Source organism: Xiphias gladius, chromosome 16, assembly GCF_016859285.1.
Source record: "Xiphias gladius isolate SHS-SW01 ecotype Sanya breed wild chromosome 16, ASM1685928v1, whole genome shotgun sequence".
Classification (NCBI taxonomy): domain Eukaryota; kingdom Metazoa; phylum Chordata; class Actinopteri; order Istiophoriformes; family Xiphiidae; genus Xiphias; species Xiphias gladius.
In genome coordinates this window covers 22,502,869-22,527,500 of record NC_053415.1, presented here as the reverse complement: position 1 = coordinate 22,527,500, position 24,632 = coordinate 22,502,869, and the positions used below count along the sequence as shown (strand labels likewise).

Sequence of the window (24,632 nt, the reverse complement as noted above, 5' to 3'; positions counted from 1 at the left end):
ATGTAGAGGCATCGCTGTTGGTTTGGGGTTTTTTTTTTTAGATTCTTGCCACTGGTGCGGAAGAGAGCTTGAAGTTTTGTCCTGAGGGAGGCGCCATGTTGCCCCAATCGGGAAAAGCGCTTTAGGGGTCCGTGTGGAGGCCACGTCCGGACGCGGCAGGCGCAGCCCGTCAGGCTCGGCCTCACACCGTCAAGACTGGACTCGGATCAGCCGCGGCTGCACGTGGGCGGGACGCCGAGCGACCCGTGCAGCTGGTCGCCTCGAGCCGATCGCAGACATGCGAGGGGGGGCAGTGAGCGCGAACGAATCGCAGTGCTGGGACTCAGTCAAATCTCCCAAATTTCCATTTTGGAAGCAGATTCACGTGTAAATCGTTTTGCGATCAAGGACCAAGTTTATTGCTCAACTGTTAGAAGTCCCGCTCAGCAGGTTTCTCCAATATTCAACGAACACTCATCAGAAATGATCTTTCACGTTGGATGTTTTTATGTTAAAAACGCACATTGGCCGATATATCGTTAGAGGATTTCTCGGAAGTCTCAGGTCGACATCAGCCTCAGCGTCGGTCAGGCTCCCATCGAGCCGACGGCCGGTTCGCCCGCAGGCGCGTCGCGAAACCGGGGCCGCTGATGCACGTCCTTACCTGTCTGAGGATGAAGCTGGTGGAGGTGGTGCTGCCGTCGGACCTCTTCAGTCGGCTGCGCCTGGAGTACGTTCCTCTGCTCGCCTGGGGAGGTCAAAGAACACAAAACAGGCGTTAAATCCCCTCTTTCACTTTCTCTAACTCTCTTCCCACCCGCACTCAAGGGCACCTTCCCTCCAGCAACTCCATTACAACCAGCATCCAGCCCCCCCCCGCCCCGGGTTGACCGGACTCCGGCTCTTTCCAGCCGCCTCTTGTCCCTCTGTGATGACCTGATTATGTGAAGTCAATGTGTCACCGCTTTACCGGACTGCCACTGCGGAAAATCCATTCCGAAATTCTTTTGCACGAACACTGCCGGCCCCCACGGATCCGCTTCTTTTTTTTTTTTTTTTTTTCCTGACCTAATTTCACGCGTAGCCGATTTGTTTCGGTGCTTGACAGGGGCCAGTGCGGCAACACTTCATCTGATATGCAAGGGAGGGGGGGGGGGGTGAAATTTGAGAAATGGCCTCTCGGCTTTTTCTAACACTGTGTGTGCGGGGCATCCTGCCCTCCCGTGACCCCCGGAGGGCGACCTGGGGGGTGAAGCCGATGCTTCCGACCCTCCAACTGACTGACTGCAACTCCACACTGCTTTTATTCTTTTCATTCATGGAGGGATGCAACCTCGTTCACCCCCCCGCCCCCCAACAATCAATCTGCTGATTATTTTTACCGGATAATCCATTCATTGTTTGTTCCATAAAACTGCGACGAAGGCCCCGTCACGGTCTCCTGAGGCGCCCGAGGTGACGCCGCTGTTCTGTCCGACCAACGCTCCCAAAGCCAAAGGTCGAGACACCGGCTACTTTTGCGCTTCATTACGACGCACTATCGCTGTACAACGTATTGAAAACATATCAGCGCTTCATTTCAGTCTGTTTTTTTCCCCCCTCCAACTCGTTGACCTGTGTCTTTGTATTTGTATTTATGCAACGGCCACGGCCACGGCCACGGCCACGGCCACGGCCACGGCCACGGCCACGGCCACGGCCACGGCCACGGCCACGGCCACGGCCACGGCCACGGCCACGGCCACGGCCACGGCCACGGCCACGGCCACGGCCACGGCCACGGCCACGGCCACGGCCACGGCCACGGCCACGGCCACGGCCACGGCCACGGCCACGGCCACGGCCACGGCCACGGCCACGGCCACGGCCACGGCCACGGCCACGGCCACGGCCACGGCCACGGCCACGGCCACGGCCACGGCCACGGCCACGGCCACGGCCACGGCCACGGCCACGGCCACGGCCACGGCCACGGCCACGGCCACGGCCACGGCCACGGCCACGGCCACGGCCACGGCCACGGCCACGGCCACGGCCACGGCCACGGCCACGGCCACGGCCACGGCCACGGCCACGGCCACGGCCACGGCCACGGCCACGGCCACGGCCACGGCCACGGCCACGGCCACGGCCACGGCCACGGCCACGGCCACGGCCACGGCCACGGCCACGGCCACGGCCACGGCCACGGCCACGGCCACGGCCACGGCCACGGCCACGGCCACGGCCACGGCCACGGCCACGGCCACGGCCACGGCCACGGCCACGGCCACGGCCACGGCCACGGCCACGGCCACGGCCACGGCCACGGCCACGGCCACGGCCACGGCCACGGCCACGGCCACGGCCACGGCCACGGCCACGGCCACGGCCACGGCCACGGCCACGGCCACGGCCACGGCCACGGCCACGGCCACGGCCACGGCCACGGCCACGGCCACGGCCACGGCCACGGCCACGGCCACGGCCACGGCCACGGCCACGGCCACGGCCACGGCCACGGCCACGGCCACGGCCACGGCCACGGCCACGGCCACGGCCACGGCCACGGCCACGGCCACGGCCACGGCCACGGCCACGGCCACGGCCACGGCCACGGCCACGGCCACGGCCACGGCCACGGCCACGGCCACGGCCACGGCCACGGCCACGGCCACGGCCACGGCCACGGCCACGGCCACGGCCACGGCCACGGCCACGGCCACGGCCACGGCCACGGCCACGGCCACGGCCACGGCCACGGCCACGGCCACGGCCACGGCCACGGCCACGGCCACGGCCACGGCCACGGCCACGGCCACGGCCACGGCCACGGCCACGGCCACGGCCACGGCCACGGCCACGGCCACGGCCACGGCCACGGCCACGGCCACGGCCACGGCCACGGCCACGGCCACGGCCACGGCCACGGCCACGGCCACGGCCACGGCCACGGCCACGGCCACGGCCACGGCCACGGCCACGGCCACGGCCACGGCCACGGCCACGGCCACGGCCACGGCCACGGCCACGGCCACGGCCACGGCCACGGCCACGGCCACGGCCACGGCCACGGCCACGGCCACGGCCACGGCCACGGCCACGGCCACGGCCACGGCCACGGCCACGGCCACGGCCACGGCCACGGCCACGGCCACGGCCACGGCCACGGCCACGGCCACGGCCACGGCCACGGCCACGGCCACGGCCACGGCCACGGCCACGGCCACGGCCACGGCCACGGCCACGGCCACGGCCACGGCCACGGCCACGGCCACGGCCACGGCCACGGCCACGGCCACGGCCACGGCCACGGCCACGGCCACGGCCACGGCCACGGCCACGGCCACGGCCACGGCCACGGCCACGGCCACGGCCACGGCCACGGCCACGGCCACGGCCACGGCCACGGCCACGGCCACGGCCACGGCCACGGCCACGGCCACGGCCACGGCCACGGCCACGGCCACGGCCACGGCCACGGCCACGGCCACGGCCACGGCCACGGCCACGGCCACGGCCACGGCCACGGCCAGGGCCACCCCATACATCACGAGCGGAGTTCCATCAGAGGATGTTTAATAATTAAGCACGCAATTTCATCTCTCCCCGGGATCAGTCAAACGCTCGCCGCACCGCCCCCGGGCCCGAGCGACGGCACCCCGGGGGGGGGGGCCTCGCTGGGAGTGATGGCAAAACGCAGCGTCGGTTAAACCGAGAGCAGTGTGATTAAGTTCGGCGCTGTCCCCGTGGATCGGCGCTCAGCGTTTAGAATCAATTTCCACTGTTGCGTGTTAATATCGGGAGCGAAGGTGTTGCTCTCCCACAATGGCCACGATAGGTTCCTGTTGGGAGTCATATTTCTATTCATGTTTTTCGATGGGATGTTTGAGGGCTTGGTGTTCTTGCATCATTGGGCAGGAGAAGAGGAGAGGCGAGAACGCCCGCCGTCTCAAATGATTTTTTTTTTTTATTTTCCTACCTGGAACGCGGGCTTCTGCAGCCCGTCTCCTAGCCCGTGTCGGGTGTAGATGTGCCGGGACATCTCGGCCAGTTCATCGGTCCAGGGCGGAGGCTGGCGCTCCGTGCCGCCCCACTGGAACTGCCGCTGCTCCGGTGGCGGCGGACAGCGAACCGCCGGCTCCAGCTTTTCCTCCGGATCACGACAACAGAAGAGAGAAAAAGAAAAAAAGAAAAAAACAAACAAACAAAAAAACACAAAAGAGAGAAAAAGAAATGAATGTGGTACCGGGCTGCTCGGCTCCGTTCACCGCTGAGGATGTGTCCTACCTCTGCGGCAGACGCGCACAGATGAAGCCCGCGGATCGGCGGGACTACAGATACCGACCCTCCCCCCTCCGGTCCCATCGCACGGGGCTGGGGTGGTGCTGCGTTCAGGGACAACGCGGGACTTCGGGATGCCAGCGCTGCACCCGGACGCGCACGTACGACCGACAAAACGGAAAAATCAGAGTGTTTACTTAGTGAGCAGATAGTATCAGTTCGTTTGACCGAAATGCCGTAGGCCACGAATCTATACGTGGAAATATACTTAAACACAATCATTCACACATATCAATAAAGCATATGTAGACGTAAATAGCCCACATACATGTCATTTTACACTAAACTTGAGTTTGTCCTCAAGTTTATCCTTTACAGTGTCTATTTACTTCCACATTCCCACCTTCCAGATTATTTCAATTCATGTCCCCTGTTCCATATCCATTTTCTTAACTACTACGGCTACTTATGTTCCATTAAGACTCTATTACACATATACTGTTTTTTTTTTTTATATCCTTGTTCTTTGATTTCGTTTGGCCTAAATTTGCCAGGTTAAAAATGTCCCTGTATCTTTCACTAGCTGTTGTCACTGCTGCAAAAAAATCACGTAAATAAATGATAAATAAATCTCTTTATTTTTACGCAACTCATATTTCTCAAGTAAAAAAATGTGCACAGAATTTAGTGGCACCCAAGTTGTGCAGACTGCCAACAGATTAACCCCGCTGCAGGACTTTTTAATGTAGATTGTGGACTAAACCCAGTTTTTCTGAATTTTCTCAAGGATGGGACATTAAGGTAGAGAGCAAAGGAAGACCGGCCTATCAAAGGTCTTGTGTTATTTATGTAAATAATTTTAGTAAAACCAACTAGCACCAAGTGATCGTGTACTGGTACAAACAAGTATAGAGGAATGATGAAAGAAAGGATTATTCAAATGTAATATCATTAGGCCTAAAATTCAGCACATTAATAGCAGCCCTACCTATTTTTGTATTTATGATTAAAACGGTCAACATTTTTGTGTAAACGTTTCCGATATTGGAAGTTGGACTTTACGAGGAGCCCTTGAAGGCAGCGTAAACTCTTCCTCACCGTTCCAGCGTGACCTCGAATTTGGCTCCAGAGTTCAGGCCCATTCATTCTCTGTATGAAAACAAACAAACAAAAAAACACAAAAGAGAGAAAAAGAAATGAATGTGGTACCGGGCTGCTCGGCTCCGTTCACCGCTGAGGATGTGTCCTACCTCTGCGGCAGACGCGCACAGATGAAGCCCGCGGATCGGCGGGACTACAGATACCGACCCTCCCCCCTCCGGTCCCATCGCACGGGGCTGGGGTGGTGCTGCGTTCAGGGACAACGCGGGACTTCGGGATGCCAGCGCTGCACCCGGACGCGCACGTACGACCGACAAAACGGAAAAATCAGAGTGTTTACTTAGTGAGCAGATAGTATCAGTTCGTTTGACCGAAATGCCGTAGGCCACGAATCTATACGTGGAAATATACTTAAACACAATCATTCACAAATATCAATAAAGCATATGTAGACGTAAATAGCCCACATACATGTCATTTTACACTAAACTTGAGTTTGTCCTCAAGTTTATCCTTTACAGTGTCTACTTCCACATTCCCACCTTCCAGATTATTTCAATTCATGTCCCCTGTTCCATATCAATTTTCTTAACTACTAAGGCTACTTATGTTCCATTAAGACTGTAATACACATATACTGTTTTTATTTTATATCCTTGTTCTTTGACTTCTTTTGGCCTAAATTTGCCATGTTAAAAATGTCCCTGTATTTTTCACTAGCTGTTTACACTGCTGTAAAAAAGTAATGTAAATAAATGATAAATAAATCTCTTTATTTTTACGCAACTCATATTTCTCAAGTAAAAAAATGTGCACAGAAGTTAGTGGCACCCAAGTTGTGCAGACTGCCAAAAACAGAACTGGTGACAGATTAACGGGTTTGATTTATTTTTTTTATGTAGATTGTGGACTCAACCCTATCAAAGGTCTTGTGTTATTTATGTAAATAATTTTAGTAAAACCAGAAGCTCGCAACCACTAGCACCAAGTGATCGTGTACTGGTACAAACAAGTATAGAGGAATGATGAAAGAAAGGATTATTCAAATGTAATATCATTAGGCCTAAAATTCAGCACATTAATAGCAGCCCTACCTATTTTTGTATTTATGATTAAAACGGTCAAAATTTTTGTGTAAACGTTTCCGATATTGGAAGTTGGACTTTACGAGGAGCCCTTGAAGGCAGCGTAAACTCTTCCTCACCGTTCCAGCGTGACCTCGAATTCGGCTCCAGAGTTCAGGCCCATTCATTCTCTGTATGAAAACAAACAAACAAACACAACAACAACAACCCAGCAACCCTCCTAAAACACTGAATACCATCCCACTACAATAACTGTAGGCCAGATTTTTAAAAAAGAAAAAAAAAAATACAAAGAAATACCTGAAAAAGAGGATTGGTATGAATGTTAAAAGAATTCAATCACTGGTAACTTTGAATTATCTTTATGGTAAATAGAACATATTTTAATATACACAAAATATTTTAATAGTATTTCATATACATTTGTAGCCCAACGCAATCAGTTAGGGCTGATTTAGTGCCTGTATTCTTCACTTAAAAACAATCTGATCTCAGCAAACTCACCAGGACAAACGACAGGTGATAAAATCCCCTCAGTCCTCCTCAGCAGACCGCGCTACCAGCTGTGCTGTTTTCAGGCAACCCCGCTGCAGGACTGGGGGTGTAGGTGCCTGGCCTTGAGCAATTTAATTACAGGGAACAGTTTTTAAAAAAATTTAAGAAAATTAAGGAGCAGAAACCATAAGAGGAACGAACCGTGTCCTCTGGGTGATGGATCATACTGTTGGCTTATTCATCATACACAGCTGGTCATGAGTGCAGGGAATAGGAGAAGCTAATTAGGAGGACAGTCACTATTTTAATCATGTGCCTCTTAATTGTATAAATGTAATTACTTCAAGGCAGCCAAAGAAAACGTAGGGAAAAAAAACAAACAACAAAAACAAACTACCACTCCTCAACACAGGACTTTTTTTTTTATTTCAAAGAATATTTATATGTTGCTCTGTTACAAAAGCAGTTTTAAAATTCTGGATAAAAGAACTTTACCTGGAATATTTTAAATACACAGAATTATACATATCCAGCGGATTCTGAGACTGAAGTTACCCACCAAAGTTGTATGCATGTCATTCTTTGATTTCTACAGAAAAACAAGGCATCCAGTGGTAAATAACTGTTTACAAAGCTAAGGTGCAATGTCAATGTAACTGACAAAACCAGGTATTTTACATCTAATATACAGTGCCTTTAATATCAGGCGCTTAAGGGAAATATTGACAGTTCTGGCTAAAATTATGACGGCGGAGCTACTGCAACAGGATTGTAGATTCTATGAAAGCTGCTCCTTAATTTTAACACAAAATTTGAAGAAATAGCAACAGCAGGTTAAAACAAAAAAAAAAAAAAAAACCCAAAAAAACCCACGAGGTCTCACTTCTCTTTCATCATAGTAACAACAACAAATGATTTTTTCAAAACTTTGTTCCATTTACATTTCACCTGGAAATTAAAAGTAAAAGCAGACAGGAAGTAGGAACAATCATTACACATTCTGCAACCATGTACATTACAAATGTGGGATGTCGCAATATATATATATATATATATATATATATAAATCAAAGTACAGGCAACGTCATTGAGCATTTTGAATTTAAGTATATAGACATGAAACCTCTCAGTATTGTGCATTTGCATAAAACATGGACTCCTAATGGGTTCTGCTAAATGGAGGAGACCCCAGGGATGAAGATAAAAGGCAGGAAGGTACTGACAATAACAGTCATGAACAGACGCATCATTTCAGCAGATTAATAAACACACAGAGAGAGATCCAACCAACTTTTTCTCAGTTCACCCTAAACTCTGATGATCCTTACCCAAAAAAAAAAAAAAAAAAAAAATCAGTGTCATTTTAGTAAGCCGAGTAAGCCCTCGGACACATACACACACGCCAAAAAAAAAAACGTACATGTGCACAAACACACACACACACAAAACGTCGTCTTAAATATTCCAAATGCCACCCCGGAGTGCATTGCAAGGCGGTGGGTTTATGCAATGTTTGAACAAATATAACTGTTAACATAACAGATCAGCTACTGTCGTGAATGCTGGTGAGGAAGGAAGAAAAAAAAAAAAATTAATAAATAACCGCACACCGCAAGCGCCGGCGACCTGTCCCACAGATGTAATAAGTGCTGGCCTTGCAGAAACATCAGCCCAGAAACGATTCAATCAATCGTTCGGTGCAAACAGCACTAAAGGACAAAGAGATGGTCAGAATAAACTGTACCTGTCGTCAGATGAATTTCCCTACGTATTTAAAAACAAGATGGTAATTAAAAACCAAGAGAACAACTAAACGTTTAGGCCACGTTCACATTAATGCAGATCCATTTGCAAATGCCACTGAGATGTCAAATGGTTTTCCAAACACACACGCTAGCGCACTGGCATATCATCTGTGTCCGTGGACACTGATGGCTATTCATTGTGAAACAGCTGAGTTATCCCGGTCCACAATACAATGTGAATCTGGTGTTTCCAATCTTACTGACCTTGGGAAGAAAAAAAAAAACCCTTTCGAAAAGTTGCATTTCTGTCGGCTTGCAGGCCGTCTATACCGGACACGTTTCGGCCGTGTTTTACGGTCATCTGTCTCACAAGCACCTGACAGAACAGATTTACTTCAGTTTTGATGAATACAACTGTCTAAACAAGCCATGTGCAAAGGCTCAACTAAAGGCTCAAGTTTTACTTGCAGAGCTGCAACTCAAGGGATATCTTAGTCTATATTATTCACAACTTGTGTGTGTAATTACACTGATCTTGCGTTAGGCTATATGGGCCTACAAAACACTTCTAGTGCACAGCAGCACTGTGGCCGAGAGTGTCCAGTGTCGACAATGACAGGGGAGCGCAGCTGTGGCTAACGTGCGTCTTTCACAGCCAGTGTAAACAAGGTAGTGTGAACAAAAGGCCAGAGAGAAAAAAATTAGCATTTTGTCACATTTTTCTACATTAGTGTAGACATGGCCTGACCCTCTGTTGCCACTTCAGACAATGAATATGTTGCGTGGACTCTCAGATGGGAGTAGCATTGTGTTGAACTACAGATCCTGAACTGCTAATTTCCAGAAACTGGACAATAATGGCTCACTGACCGCACAGATGAGCAAACCCAAACTTTTCTTCTGTTGACCTGTGATGTTTGTGAAAAACCAGTGCCGCTTTCGGTCAACCAGGAAAAAGAAGTAGAGGACAGGAGAACACCCCTAGTGCCATGTTTAGCGTCACATACAGTAGCCGAGTCCTAACTCTGTTGCACAGCAGACCTGTGTTATATACACACATATTTAGTTATTTCAGCTTTCCTGGGGTGTGTTCAGTTCAGCTTGACAGGCACAAAAAAAAAAAAAAAAGGCCAAAGGAATGATCCTAAGGCAGTTATCACACACACGCACGCACGCACGCACACACGCACGCACAAGGTAAGCTAAATGAACACACAGCTAGCAAATGAAATATCTGAAGTATGTGTTCATCTCAGGTCTGCTGTCAGTTGGAGTTTCACAGCAGAGGCTGTTGATAATACGCTGCCTGCTGCTGCTGCTGCTGCTGCTGGTGCTGGTGCTGCAGCTGCGGAGCCTGGTGAGGGGGAGCAGCCACAGGATAGGACACGGGAGGCATGCTAGAGTTGTGATAGGTCGATATGTCCATGGCCACGCCCGCCTGGGCTGGGTAAGAAGCTCCGGCAGCCTGGTTCATGTACTGAGTGTTCATACCACTGCTGTGAAGTTAATACAAATTTGCCACTTAGTACCAACAGAAAATACGGAAACTGAGTCTCAATATGTGAAAATTATTGTCTCATCATTTGCATGTAGCAAATAAAATATGAAGTAGACCCTCGTCGATTTCAAGATCTTTTAAAATTTCTCGAGTCCAAATAAATCTTTGGTACATTGACATACTATGACAAAAGGTATTATATTCAAAATCATAAACAATGCAAATAATGCAGCCATACAACGAAACCCAGGGCTGGGAATGGCTCAATCATCTATTATGTATTAGTGAAACACTCCTGTGATGATATCTCTCGTTATCATTTACAAAGGTGTTGTTCAAATGAATGACATCAAGCTAGTTGTGGTTAAAAACAAACTAAATGAGTTAAATGTTTTTGTTTTTCACATGACAAGTTTTTTTCTGACACAACAGCTGAACAGATTTCATTGCAGTGAACAACTTTTGCAGACATTGGCCATAATGTGGTACAATTATTCAAAGTAACATTATGATACTAATTTCATCCATACCACCCATCCCTAATACAATCTGTATTAGATTTAAAGCTACATCCAGCTTGAGGATGCTGTGACTTCCTCTGGAACACACTCCAGGAATAAATATGATGAGGATCAGCCCAAATCAGTGTTGACAAGCAAGGTACTTGTACACCAATCATCCATCCTTTTTTGCTACTTACCTGCTTGTATCCTTTTTGGATAAGTGACAAAAAAAGCTACTTTTGGTGTTTGTGAAAAAAAAAAAAAATCTGAATAGGCAGAGAAGCAGAGAAAGCAAATGTTCATAAAAGGAAAGCTGTGTTAGGCTTTTGTAGGACTAAATTGTTTACAGCAACGGGGATCACTTTTTAATTATTTCTTGCATGTTAAATACAGGCTGACCCTCTATAACTTATTATCCAGTGGTAACAGTCACTGGGTATACTGGCTGCATACCAGTATTTATTTTCCATATCACTGTTCAAGAAGTGGGGTTATTATGTTAGTTGTGATTTCCTGCATGTAAAATTGATTTACATGAAGCCATTCCCTCCAAAAACAACAAAACATACACTATTATTATCATGAATAGTCAGACAAAAACAACTTTCTGTTAATCCCGTTTGGAAAACCGCTTCCAGTTTACTTTCTTTGTCACAGGTTTTTCTCCAAAATGGCAACTTAATACATGATCAATGTCGCTAACCATTTTTACCACGGACCTCAACCTTCTAACCTATCGGAGAAAAAACAAACACGCAGTAGTAAAAACATAATTTCATAAAAACCTTGTAACATTACAAAGCGAAAGCCCCTACTGAGCAACAGTGTATTCCACTGACATAACCAGCGCTCATCTGTCCTGTTATCTACCCATTACTCAAAAGTAGTAGCTTGTTAATGCCAAAGATGTTGAGCCACCTTTATTAGTCATATGACATGACCCTTGTCAATATTTGTCTTCGGAGTGTCTCTGCAGAGTTCCTACTCCGACAGCCTTACAGATCTTGTTTTCGGTGGCGGGGTCTGTTTTTCTTACCTCATGTAAGGAGGCTGGGCAGCTTGGCTGTTGGCTGAGACATTGGGGGGCAGTGAATGAAGTGGTCCCGGCTGGTCGCTGGGCAGACTGTAAGGATGTGCAGCAGGAACCTGGGGCATCGCCGAACTCAGGTAGGGAGCACCGGCTGGTCCAAGGTAGCCCTGGGCAGACAAGAGGGAGAGGGGCAGATAGGCTTTAATAAATGCAACGGAAATCCTTGTAACACACTTCGTCCTCATTCAAAAGGTGTGGGAAGAGTGTGCTGTCAATTCTTCACCGGTCTACTGACTGCTCTAGCAACAAGGGAAAGAAGCGTCAAAAATAACTTAACATTATTAAGAGTGTTTTAAGGAAAAGATAAAAACACAGCATATTATGTATATTATATACACCACACGATGGCTTAGACTTTTAGCAAATATCTAATGAGGACTAGACACATAAATAGCCAGCCTCTAGAGGACGCTGCATCTCCAACACAGACTTGTCAAAACAAAAGTTACATACACTAAAAACTACCAAGCAAACAGTCAGTCACGCCACACAGAAATACATTGCATTTAAAGCAATAGTTTGACATTCTGGGGAAAGCGCTTACTAGATTTTATGCCTGGAGCTATTTCTTGGCTGGATGCAGTGACTTCAGACTCCAGAGAGAAGTCACTGTACCCATCCAAGAAACAGTCTAGAACGTGTTGTAAAACAAAAAACGTGCCGTTTTACAGTTTGTTTTTGTTTGGGTTAAACAAAAAACATGTAATGTGCTGGTGGGCACATTTTGTTACCTTTGGACAGAGCAAGGGTAGCTATTTTGCACTGTGTCCCTTCTTTATGCTAAGCTAAGCTAATGGTTGCTGGCCGAAGCTTCATATTTAAACACACAGACGTGACAGTTCTATCTGTCTAACTCTTGGCAAGAAAGCAAATAAGTGTATTTCCCGAATGTTAAACTATTCCTTTAAGCTCTTAGTAAAAGTTACAGCCCTACTGTACATAATAAGTACCAAAGCATAAAATTAAACTATTATAAATACTCCCATGTCCAAATTTTCATTCAACCCTTTCAGATGCGAGTTTCTGAGTATAAAAATCCAGAGTGTTTCTTTCCATTTTCTCAGAAAGTTAGTATCATCTACCTCTTTCCCTAGGTTGACCCTAGCAACACTAATAAAAGACAAGTCCGTCGCTGAATGTTTGGTCTCCATAAAAATGTCTGGCTACTGGGAGTTAGATATACAATAAGAGACATTAAACATTCTTAGATGAATTAGGTGTACGAGAAGTAGTGCTGCTGTGTTATTTTTCATGCATTCAAACGATGAAACAGGGCAGAATAGCTGCTTTGGAGGTTAATATCAACATGAATAGTATCAGGATTGTATTTTTGTAATTTTAAGTGCTCATACGCAACAGAATCTTTTTTGCTGCAGGTGCAGGAACAACCTGAGTCATTTTTACTGCGCTCTGCAAAAATAAAAAATGATGAAGGAAAAAAAAAAAAGCAGCACTCTGGTGAGTGCCTGCCCAGTGAAGTGGACATTTTTCTAAATCTCAGGGGAGAGACAGTGACATCAGTCATTAGAGAAAACAGCCACTGCCAGGAAAACCAAGGCAGCCCTCGACTCCAGGGAGGAAAAAAAGGCCGACTAAATGTCAAGCTATCAGAACGAGTCCAAGAAGCAAAATCAACTACTTCACAGGACAAATGCGACATACCTGAGTGTAGGGTGTAAGAAAAAAAAACATGAGAATAAAAACTAACGTATAATCACGTGACTGCTTTGAGTCATGTGTCCTCTTTCATCCCCATGAAAAAAAACAAAAAAAAATCATCACATCAACAGATCAATAGAATCAACAGACAAGAGTGGGAGTCTAAACAGTGCTGACACTCAATTATGCAAAGTAATTGTGGGTGGCTGTGCTGGTAGTTAACACACAGACTGTCAAACAAACATCTCCTCTTTAACACAGAAAATCCAGCTTTTCCATTTCTAAACCGTTGGCCAACATTTGACTGAATCCATTCCTAAAATTATATATGACTTAGCTGCTACTTTTTATTGATTCAGCATGTTTTACAGGACGGAGAAAAAAAAGGACTACATCACACCAACAAGAGTCCCGGATGATTTGTTTCGTTGCCCAAGCAGGTCTGAATTCAACGTATTAATCCTAAAGAGAAATTAAGCACGTTCATTTGCAAGCCTCAGTTCACCATCATGTGCGTAAGTGACCTGTCATTTAGACTGGGGACGTAATTACCTACAGTTCCTGCGGTTCAGTTAACTTAGAAGCAACACTTTCCCAACCCTCAGCTGCATCACTCTTAAACCACATTCATCTCGCTACTAACGACACTAACTCTTTGGAGCTCTTCAAATCCAAACCAAAATCCTTACCTTAGTGTCTTACACCAACTCTTGTCTTGTTTAGTTATTACTAAGTGTAAACACTATTATTCAGTGAGCCTGCCTCTGGAAACCCAGTCTAACAAGGCAGAGATTTGAAGATTATTTATTGATTCACAGGCTTTTAGTTTTAATGTCCTTTGAGACAGTGAATCTTTCGGCACAGTGCAAAGCTGCAAGAATAAAATATTTAGAATAACAAAGATTAAATCATTGTTAAGGTGAGATTTCGGGCAGCACGGAGGCCAACTTTAGTACATTTTTGTCTGACCTGCATGGCCACAGCTGAGCCAGATGGTGCATACTGCGGCTGCATCTTGGAGTAGGACGAGTAGAACGGAGCCTCGTTCATGAGCTTGTTGTAAAGCTCCAGAGCCTCCAAAACTTTCACATTTAACTCTGACAACTCGGAGTGTTTCCTGCAACACAGGGAGAGAAATGTAATGGACAGGGATATATTTTCATTTGTAGAGCAGTCCTAGCGGTACACAGCTTTTCCGACTGAAGCTCCTCAAGCATGGTCTTGTGAAGTCTCGACAGGCAAGGTACAATCATCGCTACCTTTATCTTAAAGTAGCTGAAATGGGTGTTAGATAATCTAAGACAACTAGCTGGGAATTTAACAAACTAATAATAATAATTTTGATAAACCTAAGTAGTTCACATATATGACACAGTACCTGTCAATCTCCTCCAGCTTCTCATCAATCATGGGATTCATCTGTTCACATGCACCTGTTCAGTCAAATATTTACAGTTAGGGAGGGTTCACAGAAACAGTTAGAAAACCACGGTGTAGCTCAGACCGACTGCAGTTGTCACCGGCAGAGCGGCTAGATTTAAACTAGCATTAAGGTTTTATACCCTCCAGCTGGATCAGCTCTGGGGAGTCAGGAGCTGGATCTGCAGGATCTGCGTTCTGCAGCAGTGCCAGCGTTCTGTCCATCTTCCCCTGCAGAACGGAGAGAGCAGGTTTGGGGTTGGCAGTTGAATTGAGAGATGATTTGGGTTTGTAAATATGTGAGCCCACTGAGGAGTAGTACCTCATCTATGAAGACGGGCTCAGGCTCAACTTTGGTTTCCAGGCTCGTCTCTTCAGGACTGGCTGACTTTTCCACATGAACCACTGTAGAGGAAAAGGTTGAGTTCGATCAGCAGCTCTGAAACTAATTTCCTCCAGTTGAAATCAAACAGCTGAAGAGCGTAGAGTATTCTAAAAGGTACAAAACGTAGGTTCGAAAAACCAGAGAATGTGAAGCTGAAGGGCCTTAAGTGTTCATTTTCAGATTCTGTGACTAGAATCACTGCCTCGCGGTTGTAGATTATGCCTCCGCCAACCAGTAGTGGTGCAGTTTGTCATGTCTGTCCAAACTCATATGTAGTGAAGACTTTGAAGGCATTTAATACAATGTATTAAATGTATTTTATCATAATTAGCATCTGAATTCTTCAGTTATGGCCAAAAACGGGTTTTGCGAGGTCACAGTGACCTTTAACTCTGACCACCAAACTCTAATCAGATCATCCTCGAGTCCAAGTGGACGTTTGTGCCAGAGGTAATGAAATTCCCTCCAGGTGTTCCTGATAAATCGCATTCACAGGAATGGGACGGACGGGCAGACAACCTAAAAACATAATGCCTCCGGTCGCGGCTGTCTCCAGCGCAGAGGCATAAAAATACCTACCTGTCTCTGGTTCAGCGTTCAGATTGGTTGTGACAAAGTTGGAGGGGAAAAGACCCACCCCTCTGTGGTTCTCTCCTTTCCACCAGTTTGGATCACTGTGAACAAAACCATGAAACAGGAATAAACATCAATGCATGAGCTTCAAAGAGTGAGCCACACTGAGCCCCTGGCTAAGGTTCACACCGATCAGAGCCATCGCAATATGAAATGTTGGATTAAATAAAAATGAATTTTTAATTTATGGTGTCTGCGACTGCTCTCCTAAAGTCAGATATTAAATGGGTTTTACAGTTTTTTCATGATATTAAAAATCTACGAGCGCTCTTGGCTTTATTTATGGAACAGATTGGACGTGTTATGAAACTGTACCTGTCATCCAAAACCAGAATAAGTTCTCCAGCTTTGAAGGTCAACTCATTATCTTCAGCCGCTTCGAAGTCATACAGCGCACGCACCTTCCGGACCTCCTGCCCCCCTCCACCATTGGTGTAGTTTGCGGGGTCGGAGGTCACGGTCGGGGGCCGTGTCTCTGCCTGCTGCTTCTGCTCCTGCAAGGACAGCTCGATGGCTGGAGGAGGCAGAGGTTTGGATGAGAAGAAGAGACAACGGAAGAGAAGTGGAAAGGAGAAGAGCGTATTTGTCAAATGTCCAACACATATGAGACAGCATTCGTCACTTATATTTATTTTTTTTATTTTAAGAGTATAAACATTTCTCAATAGAGTGATAAAAGGCAACAAAACTTCTGATGCATGGCAATGTGAAATCTAGTTGATAATCAATTTACAATGGTATACTATTTATAAAAAGGAGAAAATAATAAACCTCAAAAATAACACAATAGTTGGAAAATATGTATTTGTTGTAGAAAATTATGATTTGATAAAGCTGATAAAGGTGTGTGTAGAGTTGAATCACGGCATCTCACTTTACCTTTGGCCAGGTCGTCATCATCCAATGCTTTGCTTGCAGCAGGTGTGCTGACCTTTGTGGTAGACCCCTGTGGGCAATTTAGAAAGATAAGGTCACATCTCTGTGTGTGTGTGTGTGTGTGTGTGTCTCTGTGTGTCTGTATACATATAGGAGAGAGTTAGAGTGAAGCACTTAAGACTAAAAGTGAAAAACTGATTTCCAGTGACTGGAATGCCATCTGCAGTTCATGCTGGGGACTACATGTTGGTCAGAAATGTGGCTCTAGCCTTCAGACAGAAACCCTCAACACACCTGTCTCATTACTTTTTGTCCAAGGTGACCTGAGGCAGCCCTCTGACATGACAATGAGGTCAAAGCGGACAAAACAGGTCAACTGGACACTGTTGCCAGTGCTAAACAACAACTCTTGACACCCACATATTCACAAAGCGTGGAGTAATGCGTAATACTGTCAGTTGGTAAAAACAGAAAGTATTACAAAGGCTGGTCCTCGTACAATATACAGAAAATCTATCATCCAGGGGCAGATTTACAGGGTCTCGAATGCAGGCTGTCATTTACTGGGAATTCTTTCACTTTAGGATCCTCCTAACATGGCAATATGACACAAGAACCGGTGTTTGATTAAGCATTGATGGTATTGTGGCTGAAAAATAACCAAGGGAAAGTCTAGAGAGTCGAGGGATATTACTACTAGTTGAAAATATTAATTATATGTTTGTGCACAGTGTCCAAATGTATCAGTCGCAAGTGCCTTGAGCCCGCTGGTAAAGAGCACCAAAAAAATACACACAATTTTATATTACATTTGATGAGGAGGATAAGTAAGGCTATAGGTAACAGGTTTGAGGAGGCAGGTGTGAGTGAATCAGGTTTTTAAAGCAACTTTGTCCGTATTTGTACAAATTGATTTGCTTAAAAACTAAAATACATATATACATAAAAGTATATTAATATACTGTAGGAAAAAAAATGACCTACAAGTACAGTATGATTGATAGTTAAAGGTAAATACTAGGAAGTATTGCCACAGCTTGAGTCACACTACCTGCTGTCGTTTGCTCATGAGCTGATACAGATTAAATGTCATACCTGCTGCCTCATGTGCCACCCGCGCTCCATTAAAGCAGGTTTCCCAGCCCTCCCCACAACAGAATATGGAACACGTCACCACAGCCAAACGCTGCACAGCCAGTGGCGACACAGTAAGGATGAGAGAGCAAATTAAATTCCATGTTCTGAGTTGTCTGTTTATACTGTAAACAGATGGAAAGCGATCAAATTCATCAGTTGTACTACGTGTTGTACATTTATGTCTGGTATTGCACATTATTTGTCCAGAGCGATATACATTCAGGGGCCACTTTCTCAGACACACCTGCTAAAACTAATGCAATCCAATCAATATAATGCAGTGCAGTGCAACACCAATGCAAATGACAATCTAACCAATAAACATAGTTAAATCAATAACTCTTTGACAGTGTCAATCAAAACTGAGTAGTAATAACTTTGTAAAGGTAGAATTTATGCCCGAGCTGTTGTATTAGATTGCATTAGATTTTACAAGTGTACCTTAAAAAAAAAACTAAAAAAAAAAACAAAAAAAAAAAAAACTGGCCATTTACTGTATTTATCTAGATTTAATGAGTGTTCACTTATCATGCCGATCTAGAGTATAACTGTACTTAAGATTCTGACCATGAGCCCCAATCCTCTCCACTTGCATCAAAACCTGCTCTCCCTGTTGTTTAGCCGGATTAACACACAGATCTTGTCTTTCCACTCATATACTTTTGAAAGTGGCGTGACAAACTCAGACCATTCAACATCTAAAGAAGCAAAGCCCTCCGTAAACACACAGAACAAATGCTGTCAGCCACAGAGGGACCATTACTATACCACAGATGATACAATTGTAAGTCAGCTGCTTTACGACAACGTGAGAGCAAAGTCCACTTCAACCCTCGACACATAAAAGGTTGTTACATAATAAATCACACAGACATGAAACCAAGAAAAGAAACCAGACGGCAGCTCTGTCCATTACGATCATAGAAGTCCTGATTCCAAGGAACAGACACACATATCCACAGAATTATGTGAGATATGTGAAGAGGAAATTCCACCGTAAGCCCTTGCCATACAAACGCAGACAGACGACCTCCACTCAACCTGAACCGTCACACTTGCAAGACACTGGTCTGCAGTGAAACCACAGCCATAACAACAGCTTCGAGCTAGACAAAAAGTATCCACACACACTTATTTTGATATTGTGGTATATGGACTGCAACTCCATAGGAGGACTGTGGAGTGATGGCTGCTGACACATCACATCTGTTGGGTGATGTGCAAAGTGTGCAGGTTCCAATAAATGAGACAAACTCTTACAAAGCAACTGGATATGAAAAAAAATGCTGCTAAGTCTTGCTGTGGCTAAAAGGCTTTCCTTGCCAACAACCACTATGGCAAACAACCAAACTGCAATTCAGCAAATTAGTATTTACTACTGGCTTGTTTTGTTGTGTATGTAAGGGGTGTTCAAGACGTTTTAACGGACATCTTGGATTAGTTTCAAAGTTGGGCACTTTAAGCCTGAGTGTTAAATGGGCAACCAGATTTGAAGACAGTTTTGTGAACTGGAGTGGACTTTTTTGAGAAAGATACAAACTTCAGTGATGATGTGTTGTTGACCACTGATTTACTTAGAAAAAAGTTTGGGCTGTGTTGTGAAAAATTAGGTTCAAAGAATGTGGAATATGAATTTTTTTACTGAAAAATTTATAATCCAATGATTGGTTTAAAATTAATCACTGTACTATGTTAAAACAATGTTACAAAATGGTTGTAATGATGTCTTGTAATAGTGTATTTTTTGTTGTTTATTGTACATGACTAAATGTTAGACTGTATATAAAAGTCAAGATAACATTTGACTTGCACCTTGCTTTGTGTACGTTCTCAAAATCAGACAGACATTCTCATTCTGTATTATGTCAACATACCTGTGAGGATGCGGAGGGGAAACTGATGCCCTCCTCTTTCAGAGACTTGATGGTGGCGCCAATTAGGCTGAGTTGCGGATCCTTCTGGAAGTCTTCTGCCCACTCCACCATCAGAGCTTTTAGCTTTTCACACACCTTAGGGTGGGCCTGCAAGAGACATGCAAACAAAAACAGCTGTGATGCTCTCCACTGTTTTTTTTAATGCAAGAGGGAGACTAATGGCTGCCCAATAACAGGATTAAATGGCTGTAGGAATATAATTATGATTCAATTGGTGACATTTCAGTTAACCTTCTTCAGAGTGTGTGGGAATACATATGAGAGAATGAAACTGGTAAAGAATGTACAAAGAGATGATAGACGGGTATGATTACAAAATAAGAACAGTAAGAAAATACCCTGCTCAGCACACTCCGTACTTCACTGGCAAACTCCCTTGAACAGATTTCCAAGTGGAATATTTTGCCACAGTTTGACACACAAGCCCCAAGCAACTGCAAGAGAAGAAGTTGTAAATGTAAAAATGGGATTAAACAGCTGGTATATATTGCATTACAGCAAAAAAAAAAAAAAAAAGCCAATGGTTTTTCAAGATATTTGCACCAATTAACTCACATTGCTGAATTATTCAAAGCAAACATTAATGGCCAGTGAAGCCTTTGTCATTATAAATGGTTTTGATCACAACAGGGTTTTAATTGTCTGAATGAGTGACGCAGAGATCTAAGAATAGAGCAGGGCACGTGACAGTATGACTCAGACAGAGAAAAAAACTCTCATATTCCTCATCTGAGTTAAATCCTACATGTATGAAAATCTACCACTTCCTGTTTGGCTTTAACAATGGGAATATTAGATCAGTTACAGCTCCACTGCAGCTTAATTGCATTAGTGAGCACTTACTTCTTACGCCTAAATGGAACAGAAGAGTTTGACCCTCCTCAAATCTATTGAACTTTAATTTGCTTTTTTCTCTTGTTCATGGTGGGACTTTGTATGCTTTGGTTTTTAAATGCTTATTTTGAACATCTGCTGCAGAAAGATGAAAAAAATAGACATTTTTTGAGATAACCATGCTACTGTAGAGACCCATTAGTTAATTAAATTTTGGGTACAATTGTACAATAAGAGTGACATTTTGAGGTTATTGTTAACTTGATTAATTTATGGCTGTTGCTTTGTGAAGCACTTTGACATCAATTTTGTTTTGTAATTGCATTATTTTTGACTTAATAAGGTCAATCTATGAAGCATATGCATTAAAGAACTTAATATCGATTGGATCTTGGGTCCAGAGATTTTTGCTTTGGAAGTGAATTAATTCTCATCTTCTTTTCTACTCTTAGTTTGAGCATGTTATTTCAAAATATCTTTTTGATGTAAAATTGCAAAAGATTTAGAGCAGATTTTACTGATGATGGCTGTTACTGGAATATGACAATGTTATGCAGTGTGCAGTAGATTTCCTGATGGCACGTCTATCTAAGGTGTGTGTAAATTTGGTTAAAGCATAGTAACAAACTCACATTCAGGGCCTGCATGGCAACATGAGGCACTTTGTGGTTGACTCTCTTCATAATGGATCTCACGCTGTCCTTTGGTCTGGAACAGAAAAGAACAAAATAGAATTCATTGCTTGTACAAAAACTACTAAAAAACAAGCACAGAGATACTCTGAGATACACAGAGTATTTTCAAATTCAAAGTTTTATACAAATGTGCTGTGTTTAAATAAGCAGCCATCTGAACCACAGTGCTGCTCAGCTGCTACTGAGCTCGTATAATTCAAAAGGAAAACGCTTTTTTTTTCAGCTTACCCATTGGATGTCGTTCCAATCTTATCACAGATGTCCATAATGAGGCCCCAGTCATCTGTTGTGTTGTTTTCACTGGTTGCCTTCTCTGGAAATATATCAAACATAGATAGAGTACATATGGTCATGTGAGAAAATATCTTCCCTGGCACTGCTGCTGCTGCTGCTTGTCTACAAACATAATGTGTTCTTGGGCAGACATGCCGGTCGCAGTGGGCAATTGTTATAGTAATGAATGGCAAGCGTGAACTGTCAAACTTTAGAACTGCTTGATGTTGTATCAAAGCCTGTCAGCCTAAAGCTGAAAAAATATCTTGGAGGGATCCTGAGCCAGCTATATTTCACATTTTATGCTGGGAACTTGCAGGGTTTCCCCAGTGAACTGTTTAGTCAAGATGGTAAGCCATTCCAGTATTAAAAAATTTTAACTTATGATCAGTTTTTTATGTGCCAGGCTAAACAACAGCCACACTAATTAAATGGCAAGAGATTTTCTCTGTTGAAAAGCACATCTTTTTTTTCCTCCTAAAAGTTAATGTTTGATGTTCAGTTCATGTTTGATGTTCAATATTTTATAAAGGTGTATTCATTTTTATGATGGTAGTGGAGGTCGTCTTTTTGTCAGGTGCGGTAACCCACGTTTCTCTTTGTAATATTTAAGCAGCAAATCACTCAAACATTTCCAGCTCATAGTAAGCCCTGTCATGAGACTCATCATCCTGACTCTGTAACCCTCAGAGAGCCAAACAGGGCACTGTTGTCTGGTCAAACAAGAACTGTGGTGTTGCAGAAGAAGATAAGGGTGGTGAACCTGGAACTTTGCATACAATTTACATGACTGGACTGTGAGAAAAGACATATCAACAACACAAATGACCATGCTAACACATTCTACTCAAAGTGACTCACAGTAGCCAAGAGTCTTCAGTAGAGCCCAAGCAATTAGTTGATTAATCAAACAGTTGATAGACAGAAAATTAACTGCCAAAAATTTTGATTAGGGCAGCAAACTAACGATTATATTCATGTTCCATTAATCAGCATATTATTTTTTTACTTAATTGTTTGATCAATAGATTTTCAGAACACTGAAAAAGGCCCATCACAAATACTTGAAGCTCAGGGTGACATCTTTAAATTGCTTGTCATAACAGTCCAAAAATCTTTGGATATTCAAACAACTATCACATTAGACAAACCGACACGACAAATCCTCTAATCGATAAATCATTAACATTACATATCATTGTAAAACTGAATATCTTCAGGGTTTGGAATGTTTAAGAAAACTGCGATGAGGATTTTTGCCATTTACAAACATTTTATAGACTATCCGATTAATTGAGATTTAAAATAATCGTTCAATTCTGCCCCAATCTTACAAATAATCTAACTAAAAATCCAAATGACCTCATCCGAGATCAGGTGATCGTGTACTTTAGCCAGTCACGGTTTATATGAATCAGCCTCAAAGTTTGTTACCAAGCAGTCGCTTTTCCTGGCAAATGAACTGAGCGATAAACTTAGTAGAAGTTGTTGACAACCTGTTAGCTTGTGAGCTACACATTAACAAAGTCAGACTGAGACCTGTGGAAGTCGTTCTTACCAAATACTGTCTGTGATGAATACACTAAGGAACTGGAGCTAAGCTAACGTTAGCTCCAGGTGTTGTTGGCCCTGGCGTTAGCTACCTCTGACACACTAAAGACACCAAAGAAACGCCGCTTCACTTACCAACATCTTGGTCAAATGGATTTTGGGCAAACAAAGGCATGCTAAAGATTTTAAAAGAGTCACACTATTTGACGAAAGAAAAATAAGTGTGGTCTGTAGACTAACGTTCAACCTAAACAAATATCTCTTCCTTGTCCATTAAACTCGCACCAGTTGCTTTTCCGGACACTTGGCTGCCTTCAGTAATGCCTGAGCAGTATTTTTAAACGCCGGAGTATAGCGGGCAAATTAATTTTTCAACACGTTTAGTGCTTTGAATAATTTGAATACTTTTTTTATATATTGAAAGTACAACACGTTAACAAAAAAATCGTAAAAATAATTCGCACAATACTAGGCATTTGAGTATGACACCTCTGCTTGCACGTGTCAAATACTGACATCTAGTGGGGAAAGGAGGAACACCCCCCATAATGTTCAGTACAGTCACAAAGTGTTGGTGCTACTTCAGCACATTAGATTTGAAAAATAAAAAAGTGACTTTACGTTTAACGTGCTCACTTTCAGGTTTAGATTGAGGGGGTTTACACCCTTATTGGTTCAACAGTGTGCGCCTTGTAGCATCTATACGCTCTCACCCGATTAGGACAACACAGCAGGACAAGTATCCTAAACATTCAAACAAGGCAGCCAAGGAGGTTTTTTTTTTAAATGGGCCTGACGGGCAGAGTCAGTCACATGAACTCAATCCAAATGATCATGTGGATCACTTGCTGAAGATCAGGCTGAAGGCAAAAGGCACACAAGACGAGCCTGAAGCAAGGAAAACCGCATCTCTGACGGAGCGTCGCCAGGTTCTAATGATGATTGAGGGCCAGAGACTTCAGACAGTCAATCACTGTAAAGAATTTGACGCCAGCTATTAAATATGATGACTAGGGCTGCAACTGACAGTTATTTTCATTATCGACAATTCCTCAGATTATTTTTTTTTCCCTTTGGTCTATAAATCATCGGAAAACAGTTTTAAAAATGCCCATTAAAATGTTCCAGAGCAGGGGCTGACATCATTAAATGTCTTGTTTTGTTTGACTACAACCCCCAAATATTCAGTTTACTATTACGTAGGACAAGGCACCTCACATTTGAGAACCTGGGACATCAAAATTGGTCATTTTTGCTTGGAAATGACTTGATTAATCAGTTATCAAAAGAGTTGGCAAGTAATTTTCTTTCGATCAGCTCATCGAGTAATTGACTAAACGTTGCAGTTCTGAGGATAACTTTTAGTAAAGGGCCACTCAACCAGTTTAGTGGTGCATGTTCATAAAGTCAGGGGATTTACAAGAGACAGATTTTTTTTTTAAAGAGCTGTCAAAATTGATGTAGGAAAAGCCCAATA

At 44.4% G+C, this 24,632-nt stretch overlaps 2 protein-coding genes across 2 annotated transcripts in view; both read right to left on the bottom strand.

Moving 5' to 3' along the window:
* The window catches only part of cacnb4a (calcium channel, voltage-dependent, beta 4a subunit), a 37,670-nt gene extending 33,667 nt beyond the window's left edge, over positions 1–4,003 (bottom strand). Inside the window, exons 1-2 of the mRNA XM_040149014.1 lie at positions 3,941–4,003; positions 644–727 (exon numbers count right to left, since the gene is read on the bottom strand). Of these exons, the coding sequence (XP_040004948.1) occupies positions 644–727; positions 3,941–4,003 (147 nt within the window). The remainder of the gene's footprint in view (positions 1–643; positions 728–3,940) is intronic.
* A 5,844-nt stretch (positions 4,004–9,847) lies between these two features.
* stam2 (signal transducing adaptor molecule (SH3 domain and ITAM motif) 2) lies at positions 9,848–23,447 on the bottom strand. Its single transcript, XM_040148623.1, has 14 exons — positions 23,291–23,447; positions 21,560–21,644; positions 21,269–21,344; positions 20,141–20,236; positions 19,743–19,889; positions 16,735–16,801; positions 16,171–16,369; positions 15,802–15,896; positions 15,160–15,242; positions 14,981–15,068; positions 14,797–14,851; positions 14,388–14,535; positions 11,706–11,866; positions 9,848–10,164 (listed from the first exon to the last, which is right to left on the bottom strand). Exons 1-14 carry the CDS (start codon positions 23,328–23,330, stop codon positions 9,945–9,947), a joined length of 1,560 nt encoding a protein of 519 aa, XP_040004557.1. The 5' UTR covers positions 23,331–23,447; the 3' UTR covers positions 9,848–9,944.
* Between the last annotated feature and the right edge of the window lie 1,185 nt (positions 23,448–24,632).

Excerpts from the sequence above, each read along its gene's own strand:
- stam2 (XM_040148623.1), bottom strand. The coding sequence starts at position 23,330 with ATGCCTTTGTTTGCCCAAAATCCATTTGACCAAGATGTTG. Across the intron at positions 19,890-20,140 it reads TACGGAGTGTGCTGAGCAGG|GCCCACCCTAAGGTGTGTGA; the intron begins GTATTTTCTTAC and ends TGTCTCTTGCAG. Across the intron at positions 16,802-19,742 it reads TCCCCTCCGCATCCTCACAG|GGGTCTACCACAAAGGTCAG; the intron begins GTATGTTGACAT and ends AATTGCCCACAG.